At 39.0% G+C, this 17,986-nt stretch overlaps 1 protein-coding gene across 2 annotated transcripts in view; it reads left to right on the top strand.

The window, feature by feature from the left end:
- ELF1 (E74 like ETS transcription factor 1) overlaps window positions 1-13,291 on the top strand; it is an 85,043-nt gene extending 71,752 nt beyond the window's left edge. For both annotated transcript variants that reach the window (XM_008060072.2, XM_021713368.1), the window contains 2 exons: window positions 628-1,077; window positions 11,297-13,291. In XM_008060072.2, coding sequence (XP_008058263.1) covers window positions 628-1,077; window positions 11,297-11,900 — 1,054 coding nt within the window. In that variant the 3' untranslated portion in view covers window positions 11,901-13,291. The remainder of the gene's footprint in view (window positions 1-627; window positions 1,078-11,296) is intronic.
- Window positions 13,292-17,986: the final 4,695 nt, after the last annotated feature.

Raw genomic sequence — 17,986 nt, 5'->3', positions numbered from 1 at the left:
TTAAATCTTATTCCCATCTGGGAAAATGTTTTCCTTCCAAAAAATTTTCATACAAACAACATATTTATATAGGCATGAAAAAACTGTCTGTTATCAGGAATTGTAAATAGGCCATAGGGCTCATATGTTTTGAGCTATTAAGCTTAAATTCAGCATAGTGCCAATAATGATAATGCAAGTTAATAAGAGGTGCATTTTAAAACATGAATCACAGGTATGATAAGTTTTTTATTATGGTGGAATAAATTAATCCTTTATGAATAATATTAGACATTGTGAAAATTTTTAACAAGGGTACCACGTTATTCTAAGCTCACTTTTAGTCTATCCTAGCAAGTTAGCAGAAGGGTAAAAAAAGGAAGAAAGCTGAAGACCAGAAAATCTACACACCTAATTAGCAATCTTCTAATCAGGCTTGTTTTAGATTTAGTTGATAATAAGGGCTTTTCTCTGTGTATAAGTTTGTGTATATCTTACATAAAACAACTATCCTTCATTTAGGAATTTTCTCACTTGTTGGATTCCAACTTTAAAGTTTTGTGATTAGGAAATGTCTATTTTGTTAAATATTATTTTAATTTATGTTTGATTGAATAAAATATTGATGAAATTGTCTCCTTTGAATAGATACTATTACCAAAGGGGGATTCTGGCAAAAGTGGAAGGCCAACGCTTGGTGTATCAGTTTAAAGAAATGCCAAAAGATCTTATATATATAGATGATGACGATCCCAGTTCCAGCATAGAGTCCTCGGATGCATCACTGTCTTCCACTGCCACTTCAAGTAGGAATCAAGCAAGCCGGTCAAGAGTATCTTCAAGTCCAGGAGTAAAAGGAGGAGCCACTACAGTTCTAAAACCAGGGAATTCTAAAGGTGCAAAATCCAAAGATCCTGTGGAGGTTGCACAGCCATCAGAAGTTTTGAGGACAGTGCAGCCCTCACAGCCTCCATATCCAACCCAGCTTTTCCGGACTGTTCACGTAGTACAGCCAGTGCAAGCTGTCCCAGAAGGAGAAGCAGCCATAACCAATAGCATGCAGGATGAATCGTTAAGTTCTTCCGTTCAGAGTATTAGGTGAGAAAACTAAAGTTACCAATGCATATTGCTATTTGATATTTCTGACAAGAGCCATCATTTGTTAAGTGGGTCAAGATTCAGAAGTAAAAATAGATTTCGGCCGGGCGCGGTGACTCAAGGCTATAATCTCAGCACTTTGGGAGACTGAGGTGAGAGGATTGCCTGAGCCCACAGGTTTGAGACCAGCCTGGGCAACATGGTGAGACCTCACTCTACAATAAATCAAAAAATTCGCTGGGCGTGGTAGCGCGTGCCTGTAGTTCTGGCTACTTGGAAGGCTGAAGTGGAAGGATCTTCGGCACCCAGCAGATCAAGGGCAGGAGCGTGCCACTGCACTCTAGCCTCGACAACAGAGTGAGACTCAACTAAAAAAAAAAAAAAATATATATATATATATATATATATATATGTATATATATATATATATATGGAGAGAGAGAGAGAGAGAGAGATTTCAAGCTAGAACTCTCAGTCAACAGTATTTCAACAGGAGCAATATATGTTGTATTGTCCTCTGATTGTATCAATGATTCCTTATTTTTAAACTTTGATGTTACTCTATCAGTTTAAGTCTAGTCCACTGTATCTTTGTGTAGCTGGATTCATCCATATAAGAAGTAATCTAAATGTAAGAAAATACAGAGAATGGTTTCAAATCTTTGTTCAAGCCAAGTCAGGATCTGTAAATTGGCATGACATTCAGAGTTCACTGAGTTTCAAGAAATAAACATTATTCCCTGGGAAGGGCCTATCTTGGAACAATTCTAAAGTTCAGATTGGTGGTGAGGCCAAGATTCTAAGGTCGTCTTTTCAGGCTTTTAGACTGATGGAAGTTGGAAAAGTTGTTTTTGAGTTTATTCAAATCAGGTTTGCCTCAGAGCCCCCAGCAAGATACTAAATAGCAGATTAACCAAGAGAATCCTGTTTTAGATTGATTTGCGGAAATTTGGAGCTAGTCTCAGCTGATATAGAATGGGGGTAAGGAAAGGAAGACAGAAAGTTACATGGATATTTGTAGCATTCTGTTTTTCCTGTTTATACTGCTGTGAATTTTTAGAATGTGGATTACAATAAAATATAGGAGTCTTGTCAATGCCAATAAAAATTATTCTTTCATCATTTTCATTAGCAGTCCTCAGTTGTACCACTTTTATATTCCAGAATATAAATGCGGAGGTTTTGTTCAATTGATCTTGAAGTAAGTTAACATTAGCTAGAGTCAAGGAAGACTTGGATGATTCTGTCTTCTTTGTATAGTCCATTTAAAATGTTTGACATTGTAATAATCTAATTATCTTAAATCTTCAGTTGATTTGTAAGCAGAGTAATACAAAGTTGACTTTTTAAATTTTAATTAGATATATTTTTTAGTGTTGTCAAAGGAGTATTGGTTGAGTATCCCTTTTCCAAAAAGCTTGGGACCAGAAGTGTTTTAGATTTTGGATTGTTTCTGTTTTAGAATTTTTGCATTGGATTTAACCCAGCTGAGCATCCCTAATCTGAAATCCTTTGAGTATCATATTGACGCTCAGAAAGTTTCAGATTTTGGAGCATTTTAGACTTCAGGTTTTCAGAGTTGGAATGCTCAACTTGTACTCTCTTTTCCTATTAATGTTTTATTTTTCTCTGAACCTAGTGTTGCATGTGATGACTGAGTGTTTTGTTTGGAGTGGGTGGTTCCTCCCATTGGTTTCTAGGCTGTTTATGTGTATATTGTGGATAGGAGACACAGTGGCCATGGCTGATTAGGTGAAATTTTTTAGCATCTATATTTAAAATGTCATTTTTTAGACTGTGAGAATAAAATACAAAGACAAAAAGCACATGTAGCTTTGAAAGATATTAAATTGGCCAGACATGGTGATTCAAGCCTATAATCCCAGCACTTCAGGAGGCCAAGGAGAGAGGATTGCCTGACCCCACGGGTTCGAGACCAGCCTGGACAACATGGTGAGACCTCACATCTACAATAAATCAAAAAATTAGCCGGGTGTAGTACCGCGCTTGGAAGGCTGAGGTGGAAGGATCGCCTGAGCCCAGCAGGTCGAGGCTGCAGTGGCCAGGAGCGTGCCACTGCAGTGGCCAGGAGTGTGCCACTGCACGCGCATGCATACCTCAACAGAGTGAGACTCCAACTCAAAAAAAAAGAAAGGAAGATATTAAATTATATATATTGTATTAGATACTATATTGTTCTGGATGCCAATCTCAGTATAATACCCAGGGCCAGGTACTAAGATATTATACAACTTGTCAGGAAAATTCAGACTACACTCCCTCCCAGTGGCTTTCAAACTGTCCTTGGTGTACCTTCTAGAATCTATATTTCCAGAGTCCCTGAGAGTTCAGTGTATACTTTGCTTGCTTCTAGTATTTTTTTTTCTTCAAACTAATCTATAGTTACTACAAATCATCTTTCTTTTTTTTTTGAGTTGGAGTCTCACTCTGTCACCCAGACTGGAGTGCAGTGGCCGCTCCTGGCCGCCTCGACCTGCTAGACTCTGATGATCCTTCCGCCTCAGCCTTCCAAGTAGCTGGAACTACAGGCGCACGCTACCACACCCGACTAATTTTTTATTTTATGTAGAGATGAGGTCTCACCAAGTTGCCCATGTGGGTCACGAACCCGCGGGCTCAGGCAATCCACTCACCTCAGCCTCCCAAAGCGCGGGATTACAGGCTGAGCCACCGAGCCCGGCTCTACAAATCATCTTTGTAAAAAGTAGCTTTGTTATGTTGCCTTCTTGCTGCTTTTGTTAAATTCATATCGCACATAGAACGTAGTCCAGTTCCTGTAGCCCCAACAGCCAGCTCTCACCTTGTCATAATTCCTTCCAGATAAACTGACTGCTTGCCTGTCCCTCAATCTGTTACATAAACCTGGTGTTTCAGTTTATTTTAATGCCTGTCTCTTCCTATATATTTAAATTTGTAGGAACTATATTTTACTCATCATCTTTTTTTTTTTTTTTTTTTGAGTTGGAGTCTCACTCTGTCGCCCAGACTGGAGTGCAGTGGCCCCTCCCAGCCACTGCTGAGCTCTGACGATCCTTCCTCCTCAGCCTTCCAAGTAGCCGGAATTACAAGCATGCGCTACCACGCCCGGCTGATTTTTTGGTTTATTGTAGAGATGAGGTCTCGCCTGCCCAGGCGGGTCTCAAACCCGTGGGCTCAGGCAATCCCCTCACCTCAGCCTCCCAAAGGCATGGGATTACAGGATGAGCCACTGAGCCCAGCTCATCATCATTTTCTTAGCACCTGTCATAGTATCTGGTGTACAACATATATTTATATATTTAATTTATCTTGAAATGGTGTATATATTTATCTTTTTATCTTTTTTTTTGAGTTAGTTTTCACTGTGTCACCCAGGTCGGAATGCTGTGGCATACTAGATGATCCTTCTGCCTCAGCCTTCCAAGTAGCTGGAACTACAGGCACACCCCACCACGCCCAGCTAATTTTTTGATTTTTTGTAGATATGAGGTCTCACCAAGTTGCCCACGCTGGTCTCGAACCCATGGGCTCGGGTAATCTTCTCACCTCAGCCTCCCAAAGTGCTGGGATTATGGGCGTGAGCCACCACACACAGCCCATTTTTTATCTTTTAAGGTAATGAGTTCTCTAGGTGGACTATTTATAGAACACAGAAATTCAAGCTTAATTTTTTCAAAGTAGTAAATCATTTCTGCATTTATATGTATGTATAAGCACATATCCTTAACATTCGTCTTTTTAACAAGTTCTTCTTTCATTTGATTATATCTTTTATTTTTCTTCCCAAAGCTCTGCTTATATTCAAGCAGATAAACCTTTACTAGGATCAGTATTTCATGGCCTAAAATTACTAGATATGGAAAGCAAAAGCAAATGAATAAGAACAGTCTCTTTAAACATACAGTTGCTGAATAAAATTGCTTGGATTTTGCTATTATCCTGTTCCCGTCCATTGTATAGAAAGAAATTTTAAAATGTTAAATAAATTTCAAGCAAATTATACATATCAGTCTAGAATTTCAGCATATTGATAGAATAATTTCTAGTTTCGTGTTTTGTTTTGTTTGTTTTTGAGTGTCAGCCAGGTTGGAATGCAGGGGCAGGATCACAGCTCACTGCGGACTCCACCTCCTGGACTCAAGCAGTCCTTCTGCTTTACACTCCAGGCTAGTTTATTGTTTATTTTTTGTAGAGATGACGTCTCCCTGTGTTACCTAGGCTGATCTGAAACTCCTAGGCTCAAGCAATCCTTCTGCCTCGGCCTCCCAAAGTGCTGGGATTATAGGTGTGAGCTACCACGCCCAGCCTTGGTTGAGTTAATTCTTACATTTTTTTGTGTTTTTATTTTTCTAATTACCCAAACTTTTATTATGAAAATGTCAAAATATGGAAAAGTTGAAGTCGTATGGTGAACATTCATTTAGCATCCACCTAGATTCACAAATTGATAACATATTGCCTTATTTGTTTTCTCTATGTATTTATACCTTATTTTTCTTTGACTGTTTTTCAAGTTGACACCATGATGATATTTAACTCCTAAAATATGTAAATCTATGACTCATAAGCATACAAGTTGACACCATGATGATATTTAACTCCTAAAATATGTAAATCTATGACTCATAAGCATAGAAGCATTGCTGAACCCAGTGGCTCATACCTGTAATCCCAGCACTTTGGGAGGCGGAAGCAAGAGTTACCTGAGTCTAGGGGTTCAAGACCAGCCTGGGCAACATGGCAAGACCTCGTCTCTACAATAAATCAAAAAATAAAAATAAATTACCCTGGGTGTGGTGGCACATCCCTGTAGTTCCAGCTACTTGGCAGACTGAGGTGGAAGAATCTCCTGACCCCAGCAGGCTGAGGCTCCCGTGGCGTGAGCAGGCTACTGTACTCCATCCTGAGCAACTCTGACTCGGAAAAAAAAAAAGAACGAGACACTATTCTAAATAACTGTATTATTTAGAATCCAAGAAAATGGACAGAAGTTTGGCTATATCTTTCTTAATTTTTGTGACTACTTATTAATAAAATCAGAGGCTTTTAAAGATTTTTTTCCTGTAGTTAAGGTGAAATATATATGATTATATATACTAAATAATTTGATAAGTTATTAATATAACAACAAGAGCTGACACTTAGAGAGGATTCTGTATTTCACACACTTTACATATAGTGATGAATAGAATCCTCACAGCTCAGTGACATATAAATAATACCCTCATTTTATAGGTGAGGAAAATGAAGCAGAGAGAGAGAAAGGAGTTTGTTCACATCTAGAAAGTTGTAGATATAATGGGACTTTTTTGTTTGTTTGTTTTTAGTTTGGATTTTGTTTTTGGTTTGAGTCAGGGTCTCACTTTTGCCCAGGCTGGAGTATAATGGCACAATCATGGCTGTATACCGCCCCAACCTCCTGGGCTCAGGTGATTCTTCTGCCTCAGCCTCCCAAGTAGCTGGAACTACAGGCACACACGATCATGCCCAGCTAAGTTTTTGATTTTTTTTTTTTTGTGGAAACGAGGTCTTGCTATGTTGCCCAGGCTGGTCTCCAACACCTGGGCTCAAGCCATCCTCCCTTCTTAGCCTCCTAAAGTGCTAGAATTATAGGCGTGAGCCACCATGCCAGGCCTGGAGATAGTGTTATAATGTAAGCTGTTTAGCCTGAAGCAGTGAGGCTAATGACTTTTGCCACACTGCCTACTGATTTACATAAATCACCTGAATTATCAGGGGATTTTTTTTGTTTGTTTGTTTGTTTTGAGTTGGAGTCTCACTCTGTCATCCAGACTGGAGTGCAGTGGCCACTCCCAACCACTGCAGCCTCAACCTGCTGGGCTCTGGCAATCCTTCCGCCTCAGCCTTCCAAGTAGCTGGAACTACAGGCGTGTGCTACCACGCCCGGCTAATTTTTTGATTTACTGTAGAGATGAGGTCTTGCCAAGTTGCCCAGGCAGGTCTCGAACCCTCAGGCTCAGGCAATCCACTCACCTCAGCCTCCCAAAGCGCGGGATTACAGGCTGAGCCACCGAGCCCAGCTAATTAACAGTTTTTACCGTGAAGCAGAAACATCTTAATTTTTTCCTTCAGTTACTTACTTTTACCATATAATTGCATGTATCTATATTAAATCAGTTAAGTTTCTTTTAACTGATTTATGGTATATGTGCTCAATTTTTATGAATTTTGATTTGACTCTGACTTCATGTTAGTCAAAGAAGCAACAACAAAAGTAAACCTGGTAAAATATTTTTTGAAAATCGCCCCTTGGTAAACTTGAAAGTCCATTTACTTAGCATAACTTCTTTCCCTGTAATATTCATCCAAGCACAGAGTTTGTCTTAGGATCTTTAAATGAATTATTCTCTAAAATATATAATGTACAAGTATATTAAAAGCAGTGTAATGGAGGAAGAATGTAGGTACAAGCTTCTAGCTCTTTAGTCTCATCAGTTATTAGATATGAAAGTGAATCAAATGAACTATTCTGAGTCTGTTTCCTCATCTATACAACAAAAATGATACTATTTAACCTTACAGGTGGTTGTGACAAGTAAATGACACTTCTGGACTAAAGCTAAATGTTATGTTGTGTGTCTTTCTTAGCCGCAGACATTTGCATTAATTATACATTACCAATATCATACCAGTGGTTTACAAACAGCTTAGGAGGTTTTTTTAAAAAGCAGTAAGCTGTAATATAATCTGTGATATAAGCCGGGCATGTTAGCGCACGCCTGTAGTTCCAGCTACTTGGAAGGCTGAGGCGGAAGGATCGCCAGAGCCCAGCAGGTCGAGGCTGCACTCCAGTCTGGGCAATAGAGTGAGACTCCAACTCAAAATATATATATATATATATAATCTGTGTTGTATAATATAATATAGCCAGACACAACTGACAGTTTAATCTTTAACCAAGAAAAAATAATAGTTGAGGGAAAGCTCCATAATATTTTATTATTTAATCTCTGAATTTTTATTAGTGAAAATTATTTTAGAATTTGTTCAAAGAAGCCAATTTATTTACATTGTAGATAAGTATATACACATTCTAGCAGATGGCAGTCAGGTGTCTCAAGAAAAGGACATCTTTTGCTAATTTGAACAAAAACATTGACAGCCTAGTGGTAGCTTTGATTAGCAATATGGAAAATTTCCAGGTACGTTATTGCTTGTGACATACCTTAGAGAAGGAAAGAGAAAGGGGAAAGGTGTATATTAAAGAGTTATAACTGCTTGTAGTTTAAGGATATGACAGTAAATATTTGTCTTTTTTTTTTTGATTTGTAGTCTCACTCTTGTTGCCCAGGCTGGAGTGTAATGGTATGATCATGAACACCACAACCTCGACCTGCTGGGCTCTGGCAATCCTTCTACCTCAGCCTTCCAAGTAGCTGGAACTACAGGCACACGTCTCCATGCCTGACTAATTTTTTGTTTTATTGTAAAGATGAGGTCTCACCAAGTTGCCCAGGCTGGTCTGAAGCCCAACCCGTGGGCTCAGGCAATCCTCTCACCTCAGTCTCCCAAAGTGCTAGGATTATAGGCATGAGCCACCATGCCCAGCTAATATTCATCTTCAACTGAAGTTATTCAGGACAAGAGGCAGTGGTATGTTCTAATGTTTAGGTACATTGGCTCTGCAGTCATATGACCTCTTCTCTAACTGGTTATCTTATGCAAGCTGTTTAACCTCTTTTGTGCGTCAAAGTTTTTCATATGTAAAATGGAGATAATATTTATAGGATGGCAAGGTTATACATATTTATAGATACAATCTGTATGCTAACTCTGTTGTCTTTGTGTACATGCATGTAAATAAACTCTTGGGAAGCCTTTGGGCCTTTTTTGTTTTAAAATGTTATCTGGCTGTAGGATAAGATATCACACCCAACTCACATTCCACTCATAAGCCACTCTGAGTCAGGTGGGCAAGAGGAGAAGGGGAGGCACAGTGTATTCTGGGAAGGCTCCCTGCTCCCAGGGTAATTCTATTTCCTCCCATCGCAACCCCTGCTGCACTTCTGGCCATTCTTCCTAGCCACACCCCGCCCACCTCTCAGATGTTCATTACACAGTTCATGTTGTCAGCGAGCTCTGTCCTTCAGGAGAGCTGCTAACGTCCTTCTGTAGACTGATGCTTACAGTGGTGACTGGGGTGCCAGTCTGTATCCTCTACATGAACAGGTAGGCTCTAGTCATCCTGTTTTCTCACTTCCTTTGAACTTGTCCTCAGTTGCTTTGGGTCTTTGTTTCATCTTTTCACCAGGCCAGTTTGTTTTCTTCTCCAGAATTTCATTTCTCTTCTGTAAGTAGCAGACCACATAACTAAAACTTTCAACCGAGCACGGTGACTCAACAGTCATAATTCCAGAACTTTGGGAGGCTGAGGTGAGAGTATTGCTTGAGCCCATGGGTTCCAGATGAGCCTGGGCAACTTGGTGAGACCTCATCTCTACAGTAAAACAAAAAATTAGCCAGGCATGGTGGCGCGTGCCTGTAGTTCCAACTACTTGAAAGGCTGAGGTGGAAAGATCACCTGGGCCCAACAGGTCGAGGCCGCAATCGCCATGAGCATGCCATTGCGTTCTAGCCTGGACAACAGAGTGAGAGATTCCAACTCGAAAAAAAAAAATTCCAAATTTACCTTTAATAATCTACTGGTAATATTTAACATTTGGTTTATGGGGGACTAATATAACTATTAGCTGTTTGAGGTAAAAACCAGGTATTCTTTTTTTTTTAATTTGTGTATTAGAAACAGAGTTCTTTCTGTGTTTCCCCAGTCTGGTCTCAAACCTGTGGTCTCAAGCAGTCCTCCCACCTCATCCTCCCAAAAGTGCTGAGATTATGGGCATGAGCTACCACGCCGACCAAAATCAATATCTTTCATAAAATAACTTTATAGAATTCAGAAGAAACAGTTGAGATCCAGACATTGAGATTTTTCAAATGCATTTGTTTTATACTATAATAACAATGGCTGTCACTCTTTTACAGCTATGAACTTTTAAAATTAGATTGACTCATAATATCGTTAATATAACTTTTACTTCCATAAGTGGGATTAACAACTTCACATAAACTGGATTTTACATTAAAGCACTTTATGTTAAATTGCAACTTTATGGCTAAAATTTGTGAAAATTTGCCAGGTGTGGTAGCTCGTGCCTATAATGCCAGCACTTTGGGAAGTAGAGGCCAGAGGACTGCCTGAGTCCAGTGGTTTGAGATCAGCCTGGGCAACTTGGTGGCTCATGCCTGTAGTTCCAGCTACTTGGAAGGCTGAACCTCATCTCCACAATAAATAAAAAAATTAGCTGGGCATGGTGGCTTATGCCTGTAGTTCCAGCTACTTGGAAGGCTGAAGTGGAAGGATCGCCTGAGCCCAGCAGGTTGAGGCTGCAGTGTCTGTGAATGCCCTGCACCTCAGCCTAGGTGACAGAGTGAGACTCTGACTCAACAAAATACTAAATACATTTATGAAACTTGTTTGAACCTAGAAAGCTGATAAAACGTTTCTACTTACCTTTGTCAGAGCTTGATCTTAGTTTCTCTGCTAGCCTAAGAACCCTCATGAATTAACCATATAATCATGACTTATTTTATGTAAATGTGATATAAACCATGAGCTATTAAAATTCTTCTAAGAATTCTATCCCCATGTACATTTACACCAGTTTTTTTTTTTTAACTACTTGAGCATTTTTCCTCTTTATATGTTAAAAAAAAAAAAAAAACAGGTTGAAAACAATTACATGAAGTTTGGTGATTGTTGTGAATGAGCACGTTGATGACATTATCCCTCAAATATTAAAGTAGCAAGAGTGATTCACACAGATTTACTTTTAAATCCCTAGTTTTCATTCAAGCAGCTCACGTAACTTCCTTGCTAATAAGCATTTTGATATCCTCCTCTTCCCCAATAAAATTAGTTCCCCATCCATCTTAATGTGGCACTAGGTACAGCTCTTTTTTCCATAGCACTCACCAGGTGGTTCCATAGTGAATGACTTGAGGGTTCTCTGTTAGGTGTCTACGTACAGTGTTTCTTACAGGGTCTTGCATGATGTTGGTTATGCTATGTTGGAAATATGGGAAGTAGCTTTTGAAATGTATAACTTGCATTTTGACAAAATGACTTGCCAAGTGTTAAAAAGTTGTAAATGATGTGGAATGTGCTAATTGTCTCGTTTTTATTCCATAATCTCTATAGGACTATACAGGCTCCAGCCCAGGTTCCAGTGGTGGTGTCTCCTGGGAATCAGCAGTTGCATACAGTAACACTCCAGACAGTGCCACTCACAACAGTTATCGCCAGCACAGATCCATCAGCAGGTGCTGGATCTCAGAAGTTTATCTTACAAGCCATTCCATCATCACAGCCCATGACAGTACTGAAAGAAAATGTCATGCTACAGTCCCAGAAGCCAGGCTCTCCTCATTCAATTGTCCTGAGCCCTGCCCACGTACAGCAGGTTCTTACTAGCAACGTTCAGTCCATTTGCAATGGAACCGTCAGTGTGGCTTCATCTCCATCCTTCAGTCCTACAGCCCCTGTGGTGACCTTTTCTCCCCGCACTTCACAGTTGGTTGCTCACCCACCTGGCACTGTAATCACTTCAGTTATCAAAGCGCAAGAAGCAAAAACTCTTATACAGGAAGTAGAGAAAAAGGAGGTTGAAGATCATTTGAAAGAAGACACCGAGAAAACTGAGCAACAGCCACAGCCTTATGTGATGGTGGTGTCCAGTTCCAATGGGTTTACTTCTCAGGTAGCTGTGAAGCAAAATGAACTTCTGGAGCCCAACTCTTTTTAGTTACTATACCAAAGGTTATAAATGATTGTTTTTTAATTGAACAGTTTTCATTGTATGCAAACTATCTGATTGATTCTAAGATAAATTCTACAGAGGTTCCTAATTTTGTAATTGTCAAAAATAATTTAGAGTTAATTTTGGCTTTGTTAGATGAGGGAGGAAAACCCAAGTGTTTCTCTTTGTTCTCTAAATGTTTCAGAAGTCAGTTGTGAAGGAACAGGCATTTTATACTATGAAGATATTCTTTTGAGATTTTTTCAGTTGCTATATCATAAGCATTTTTGAAGTTACTTTGCTAATTTTACATGTATTAGCTTTTCTGATTCTTTTGTAAATACAGTACTTAAATGTAAGGCAACAGGACGTTTATATAGGAACTGTTTTCATTCCACTTGTATAAGTTAAGTCTTGACTCTTTCAAATACAAAAAAACCTATTTTATGCTTTTTAAAAATTTTGTCACTTAGATTGACTTTTAGGTGACTGCACTGTATAACGAACTATGAAGATGTAAAATAACATAAAAAATTGAAATGTGTCCATGATATGACTGAACCTGTTTCAGAAACTGGATGGTATAAAAGCATCAGTCTAAGAGTGACACTTCCACTACTAGCTATGTAACTTGGGCAAGTCATTTAGTTCTTTTCATAAAAGGAAGGGATGCATTGGACTAGACTAGATGATCTCAAGTTTTCCTTCTAGTTCTAATTTTTTTTCTAACACCAATATTTTAAAGTTCTGTCAATTAAAACATTATCAGACTATTTCCTAATATTGTAGAATAGCGAAAATATTGCAGAAAAATAGGTGATCCCTGCCCCCCCAATTCATTTTTCTATTCTCAGTAAAACTTGCCTTAAAATCCTTCCTGATAGTTCGTTTTTTAGATCACTGTACATTGTGGTCCATTAGTAAACTTACGTTGCTGAGTGCTAAATGGTATACTGCTATTCTGAGAGAGTCAAGGCTCTTTCTTAAGGGCCAAGAAAGCAACTTGAGACTTGGGCTAATCTGGCTAAGTAGTCAGTTGTTATAAAAGCATAATTACTTTATATTTTGGATTATTTTTTATTGGGGGTGGAGTGGGGGGGGAAATTGCATACAAAGATACCATATATATCCAAGTTTCTGAAATGAAATAGTTTTTAGATTACTTTTTCAACTGTAAATAATGTACATTTAATGTCACAAGATAATTTTTTCTGCAAATTTTCTAGTATAGCAAAGAGAAATTTTTGTAGATGAAAAATCATGTTTAGAGGCCTAATGTTATATGTTTTCATATTACAGAGTGAATTTGTATTTAAACAAAAATTTAAATTTTGGAATCCTCTAAACATTTTTGTATCTTTAATTGGTTTATTAAATAAATCATGTAAAAATTCTCAGTGATTCTTACAGAACAAGTGTGCAGGGAATGTTGCTAGTATTCGGTGTTACTAAATGTTATATCACAAACTTCATTAGTCAGAACTGCAGGATGTTATCCTCTCACTTTTCCTTTCTACCAGGCCACATGGCAGTTTCTAGACATCACACAGTGGATTACTGAATTCCAAAATCTAAAAATAGTAATCTCAAACACACTTTATTTTATGCACTTATTTTTGAGTCAGGGTCTCTCTATGTCACCCAGGCTGGAGTACTGGAGGCACAATCAGCACAGCCTCCACCTACTGGGCTCATTCAATCCTTCCATGCCACTATGATGGGCTGACTTTTCATATTTTTTTGTAGAGATGAGGTCTCACTATGTTGCGCAGGCTGGTCTCAAACTCCTGGGCTCAAGTAGTCTCTCACCTTGTCCTATCAAAGTGCTAGGATTACAGGTATGAGCCACAGCACTCTTCCTAAACACACTTTAAAACACAAGTTTTCTAATTAGAAGCTTTGTCAGTTAATTGTTAAACTTGGGAAGCGTAGAATAATGTAAGAAAATAAAAGTCTATGTAATCCAGTACATCTATACCCAGCAGTAAGTTTCACTTACTCATTTTCCTGTGTCTAGTAATAGTTTTTCAAAATGTGATTTTTCAAGGCCATGTAATATTATATTAGTATACTATCCAATTAAACAAAACCTTTTTAACTAGATAACATTAGCTTTAAATTTTTTTATCATTTAAAATAAATAGTGAATCAGTGTCTTAGTTCATTCATGCTGCTATAACAGAATACCTGACACTGGGTAAGTTGCAATGAACAGGAATTTATTTGCTAACAGTTTTGGAGACTGGAAAGTCTGATATCAAGACACTGGCAGGTTTGGTGATTCTGATTCCAAATGATGTCTGAACATTACATCCTCTGGAGGGAAAGAAGGCAGGAGGTCTAAGAGAGACTCTAGCCCCAGAAAACACTTTTATAAAGGCATTAAACCTGCCCGTCTGGGTGGAGCCCTCATGGCCTAATCACCTCTTAAAGGCCCCACCTCCCAATACTTTTACATTGGCAACTAAATTTCAACATAAGTTTTGGAGGGGATAAACATTCAAGCCATAGCATACAGTATATAGTTTTTTTAAAAATTAAGGCTCTTCCACTGTTTTATATTAATTATCCATATCATAGGGGATACCAGATAAGCTATCTTTATTTATAGTAATGAGTAACACCATTTAAATTTTATTTAGGCTGCCATTGCCATGTCCATTGCCAGGCCATTGCCTTGCTAAGCTATGGTGTGGCCATATGCTATTTGAGCTGTGACCAGGCCATGTTTCCTGGCTTTGGCCCCTTCCCCTACCTTGGGGAGGTGAATCTTCTCTTTCTCTCTCTCTCTCTCTCTAATTTACCTTCTAAATAAACTATATTTTCTAATCTAAAAAAAAATTTTTTTTAAATCTGGACGTTTGGTTGTTTTTGTTTTTGTTTTTTTAACCTTTAAAGGATATGGCATAAGAATTTTCAGAGATGCCTTTATTTTAGGTTACTGGAACAGTGTACAATTACCATGAATACTGAAATTTTACATGGAGGTGAGGAAAGCCATGTCGTAAGAACCTTAAAATTTTAAAAGCTTAATACAAGTTAATCTTTTGGTTTTAACTAAGTATTAGGTACTAAGGGATCTGTTTTTCATATCTATAGTCACCATCCTAATTTTAGCCCTAAAGGCTATTCCTGCTACAGTTTATTCATGTAACCAACATTTGAGTGTCTTCTCTATGCCAGGCAGTATTCCTGATGTTAAAGACACATTAGTGAGCCACACACATAAGGGTACCTTGTATAAAGTTATACAAAGCCTCCAAAGTGATTTGTTTGTGATCTCTTATTCCATTTTTCAGTATGAACTGTTTTTACTCACTTCTGACACCAAATATGTGGGTTTTTTCCACCCCAGCAACTAGGTGTAACACCAGCTGGGTGTCCTACAATTCAGTTCAGTTGTCAGCAGTAAGATTAACCACCTGGCGTTTGTATAAGTATAGTCCCTGCGGTTAAGGGTTCAGTCCCTTAAAACTGCCCAACTTCAGATGCCAGTTGCAAGTCCTAGGTTTCCACCTGTACTTCTGACCAACTGGCTATAAATCAGCAGTTCTTATGACCTCTCCTCAGGTTTGATAATTTGCTAGAATGGCTCAGAGAACTCAAGAAACCATTTTACTGGTTTACATTTTCATCATTTATTGTGCATTTGTTACAAAGGATACAACTCAGGAACACCCAAATGGAAGAGATGCGTAGAGCAGTATATAGCGAACAGAAGTCTTTTACTTTCTCTGAGTGCATCACCCTTCCAGCACCTCAAAGTATTCCCAGCCCAGAAGCTCTCCAAACCCTGTTATTTAAGGTTTTTTTGTGTTTGGTTTTGGTTTTTGATTCGGAATCTCACTGTGTCAACTGAGCAGGGATGCAGCAGCACAATCACGGTTCATTGCAGCCTTGACCTCCTGGGCTTGGGTGATCCTTCTGCCTCAGCCTCTTGAGTAGCTGGGACTATAAGTGTGTGCCCCTACGTCCAGATAATTTTTAAAATATTTTTGGAGATACGAGATCTCACTGTGTTGCCCAGGCTGGTCTAGAACTCTTGGGCTCAAGCAATCCTCCATCCGTGGCCTCCCAACGTTCTGAGATTACAGATGTACGCCACTGTACCCGCCTATTTTAGGGTTCTTAAGGTTTTATTACATAGGCATGACTGATTAAGTCATTGGTCATAGGTGATTGAGCTCAATCTCGAACCCCTCTCCCTTCCCAGCTCTCTAATCACATCATTGGCTCATCTGGAAATCAGTTTCCATCCCAAAACTATCTAGGGACCCATAAAGAGTTAACTTATTGGCATAAACTCGGTATAGTTGAAAAAGGCTTGTTGTGAATAACAAACTTAGTTTCTATCATCCCAATCACTCAGGAAATTCCAAGGGTTTTAGATGCTGTCAGGAATTAGGCACAAAGACTAAATAAAATGTTCTTATTGTATCACAATTATGCGTTTAATTACAGAATAGGTTTTCTAAAATATCCCCTGGGAATATGTAATGTTCATGTTCAGAAATCCTCCATACCTTTCTACTACCACAAAACTTAGCTTAACATTCACATTTCATCATACTGGGTCCTAAGCCCACTACTTCATAGTTAATGTTATTAAAATGCAGATTCCTTGGTCCTACCCTTACCTACCGAATTTGTGTTTCATGGGAACGCTCTACAGTGTGCATTTATAACTAGTATATTTCTTGCTACTTAGTGTAGTCCCTGATCACCCTTTGGGAACATTTTAGAAATACAAAACTTCAGACTTCACTCTAGACCTACTCAGAATCATATACATGTTTAAGTTTGAGAGGCATTAGGTATTCTATTTTTTTTGTTTAATGGGATTTTGCTATGTTGCCCAGGCTGGTCTTAAACTCCTGGCTCAAGTGATCCTCCTGCCTCAGCCTCCCAAGGAATTGGGGTTACAAGGGTGCACTACTGTGCCTGGTTTTAAAGGCACTATGTAATTTTTTTGCCATCCAGGCTGGAGTGGGATCATAGCTCACTGCAGCCTCAAACTCTTGAGTTGCTAGGACTAGAGATTAGTCACCCACACCACCATGCCTGGCTAATTTTTAAATATTTTTTGTAGAGTCAGGGTCTCACTATGTTGCCCAGGCTGGTCTCAAATCCTGGCCTCAAGCAATCCTTCCACCTTGGCCTCCCAAAGCACTGGGATTACAGACATGAGCCACTGTGCCTGAAGCCACTAGTAGGTAATTTTAATGTACACTTGGAAGTTTAAGAATCACTGATCAAAGCAAAGCACATGCTGCCCAGTGACTTCCGGAAATTCCTGGTCCACAGTGTCAAGGAGCTGGAAGTGCTGCTGATACGCAACAAATATTGTGCTGAGATTGCTCACGTTTCCTCCAAGAACCACAAAACCATTGTAGAATGCTGCCCAGCTGGCCATCAGAGTCACCAATCCTAATGCCAGATTGCACAGTGAAGACAATGAATAGACAGCTTATGTGCATGTTTTATTTGTGTTTAAATAAAACCATAAAAACTGCAACAACAACAATCACTGATCTAGCTCCAACCTATCCTTTAAACCTTTTTTCACAATGTTGCTGTACATTTATTCATTCAACCAACATTTACCGGAGAGAGTATCAAGTATGACTTCACAGTCACTGAATTTCGGCATACAAAGCTGAGAGAATATAATGTCTACCCTCCAGAGACACATTGGGGTTAACCAATGAGGCAGCTCACTGCTGCAGGCGACCTGCCAGTGGCTCTCACCATCCATTCAAACCAAGGGGATCAGTATTTTGGGCCCACCTATAACCCTTCGTGGTATATTAGTCAGGGAGCTCTACCTAATGCGCTGGTATTTCTCAAGATTCCATGCTAGGCTGTGTTTCTGGTACACATATGCATCTTTGATAATCTCATTCACTTCCCTGGCTGACATTCACATCCCATCAATCCTGCAGTCCAGCTAATTTTCCTCCTAAAAAGCTTTTAATTTGTCATTTTTCATCTTCATGTTTTTATCCAACTATCCATTGCTTGCACGGAATATTCAAACTTTTGAATCAGGTTTACAAGGACCAGCATGATCTGTTCCTATCTTATGTCTTTTT

The sequence above is a fragment of the Carlito syrichta genome, unplaced genomic scaffold, assembly GCF_000164805.1.
Source record: "Carlito syrichta isolate Samal-C Ts95f unplaced genomic scaffold, Tarsius_syrichta-2.0.1 Scaffold304508, whole genome shotgun sequence".
Taxonomy (NCBI): domain Eukaryota; kingdom Metazoa; phylum Chordata; class Mammalia; order Primates; family Tarsiidae; genus Carlito; species Carlito syrichta.
Note: the sequence above shows the minus strand (reverse complement) of the source record. Positions and strands in the feature narration are given on the sequence as shown.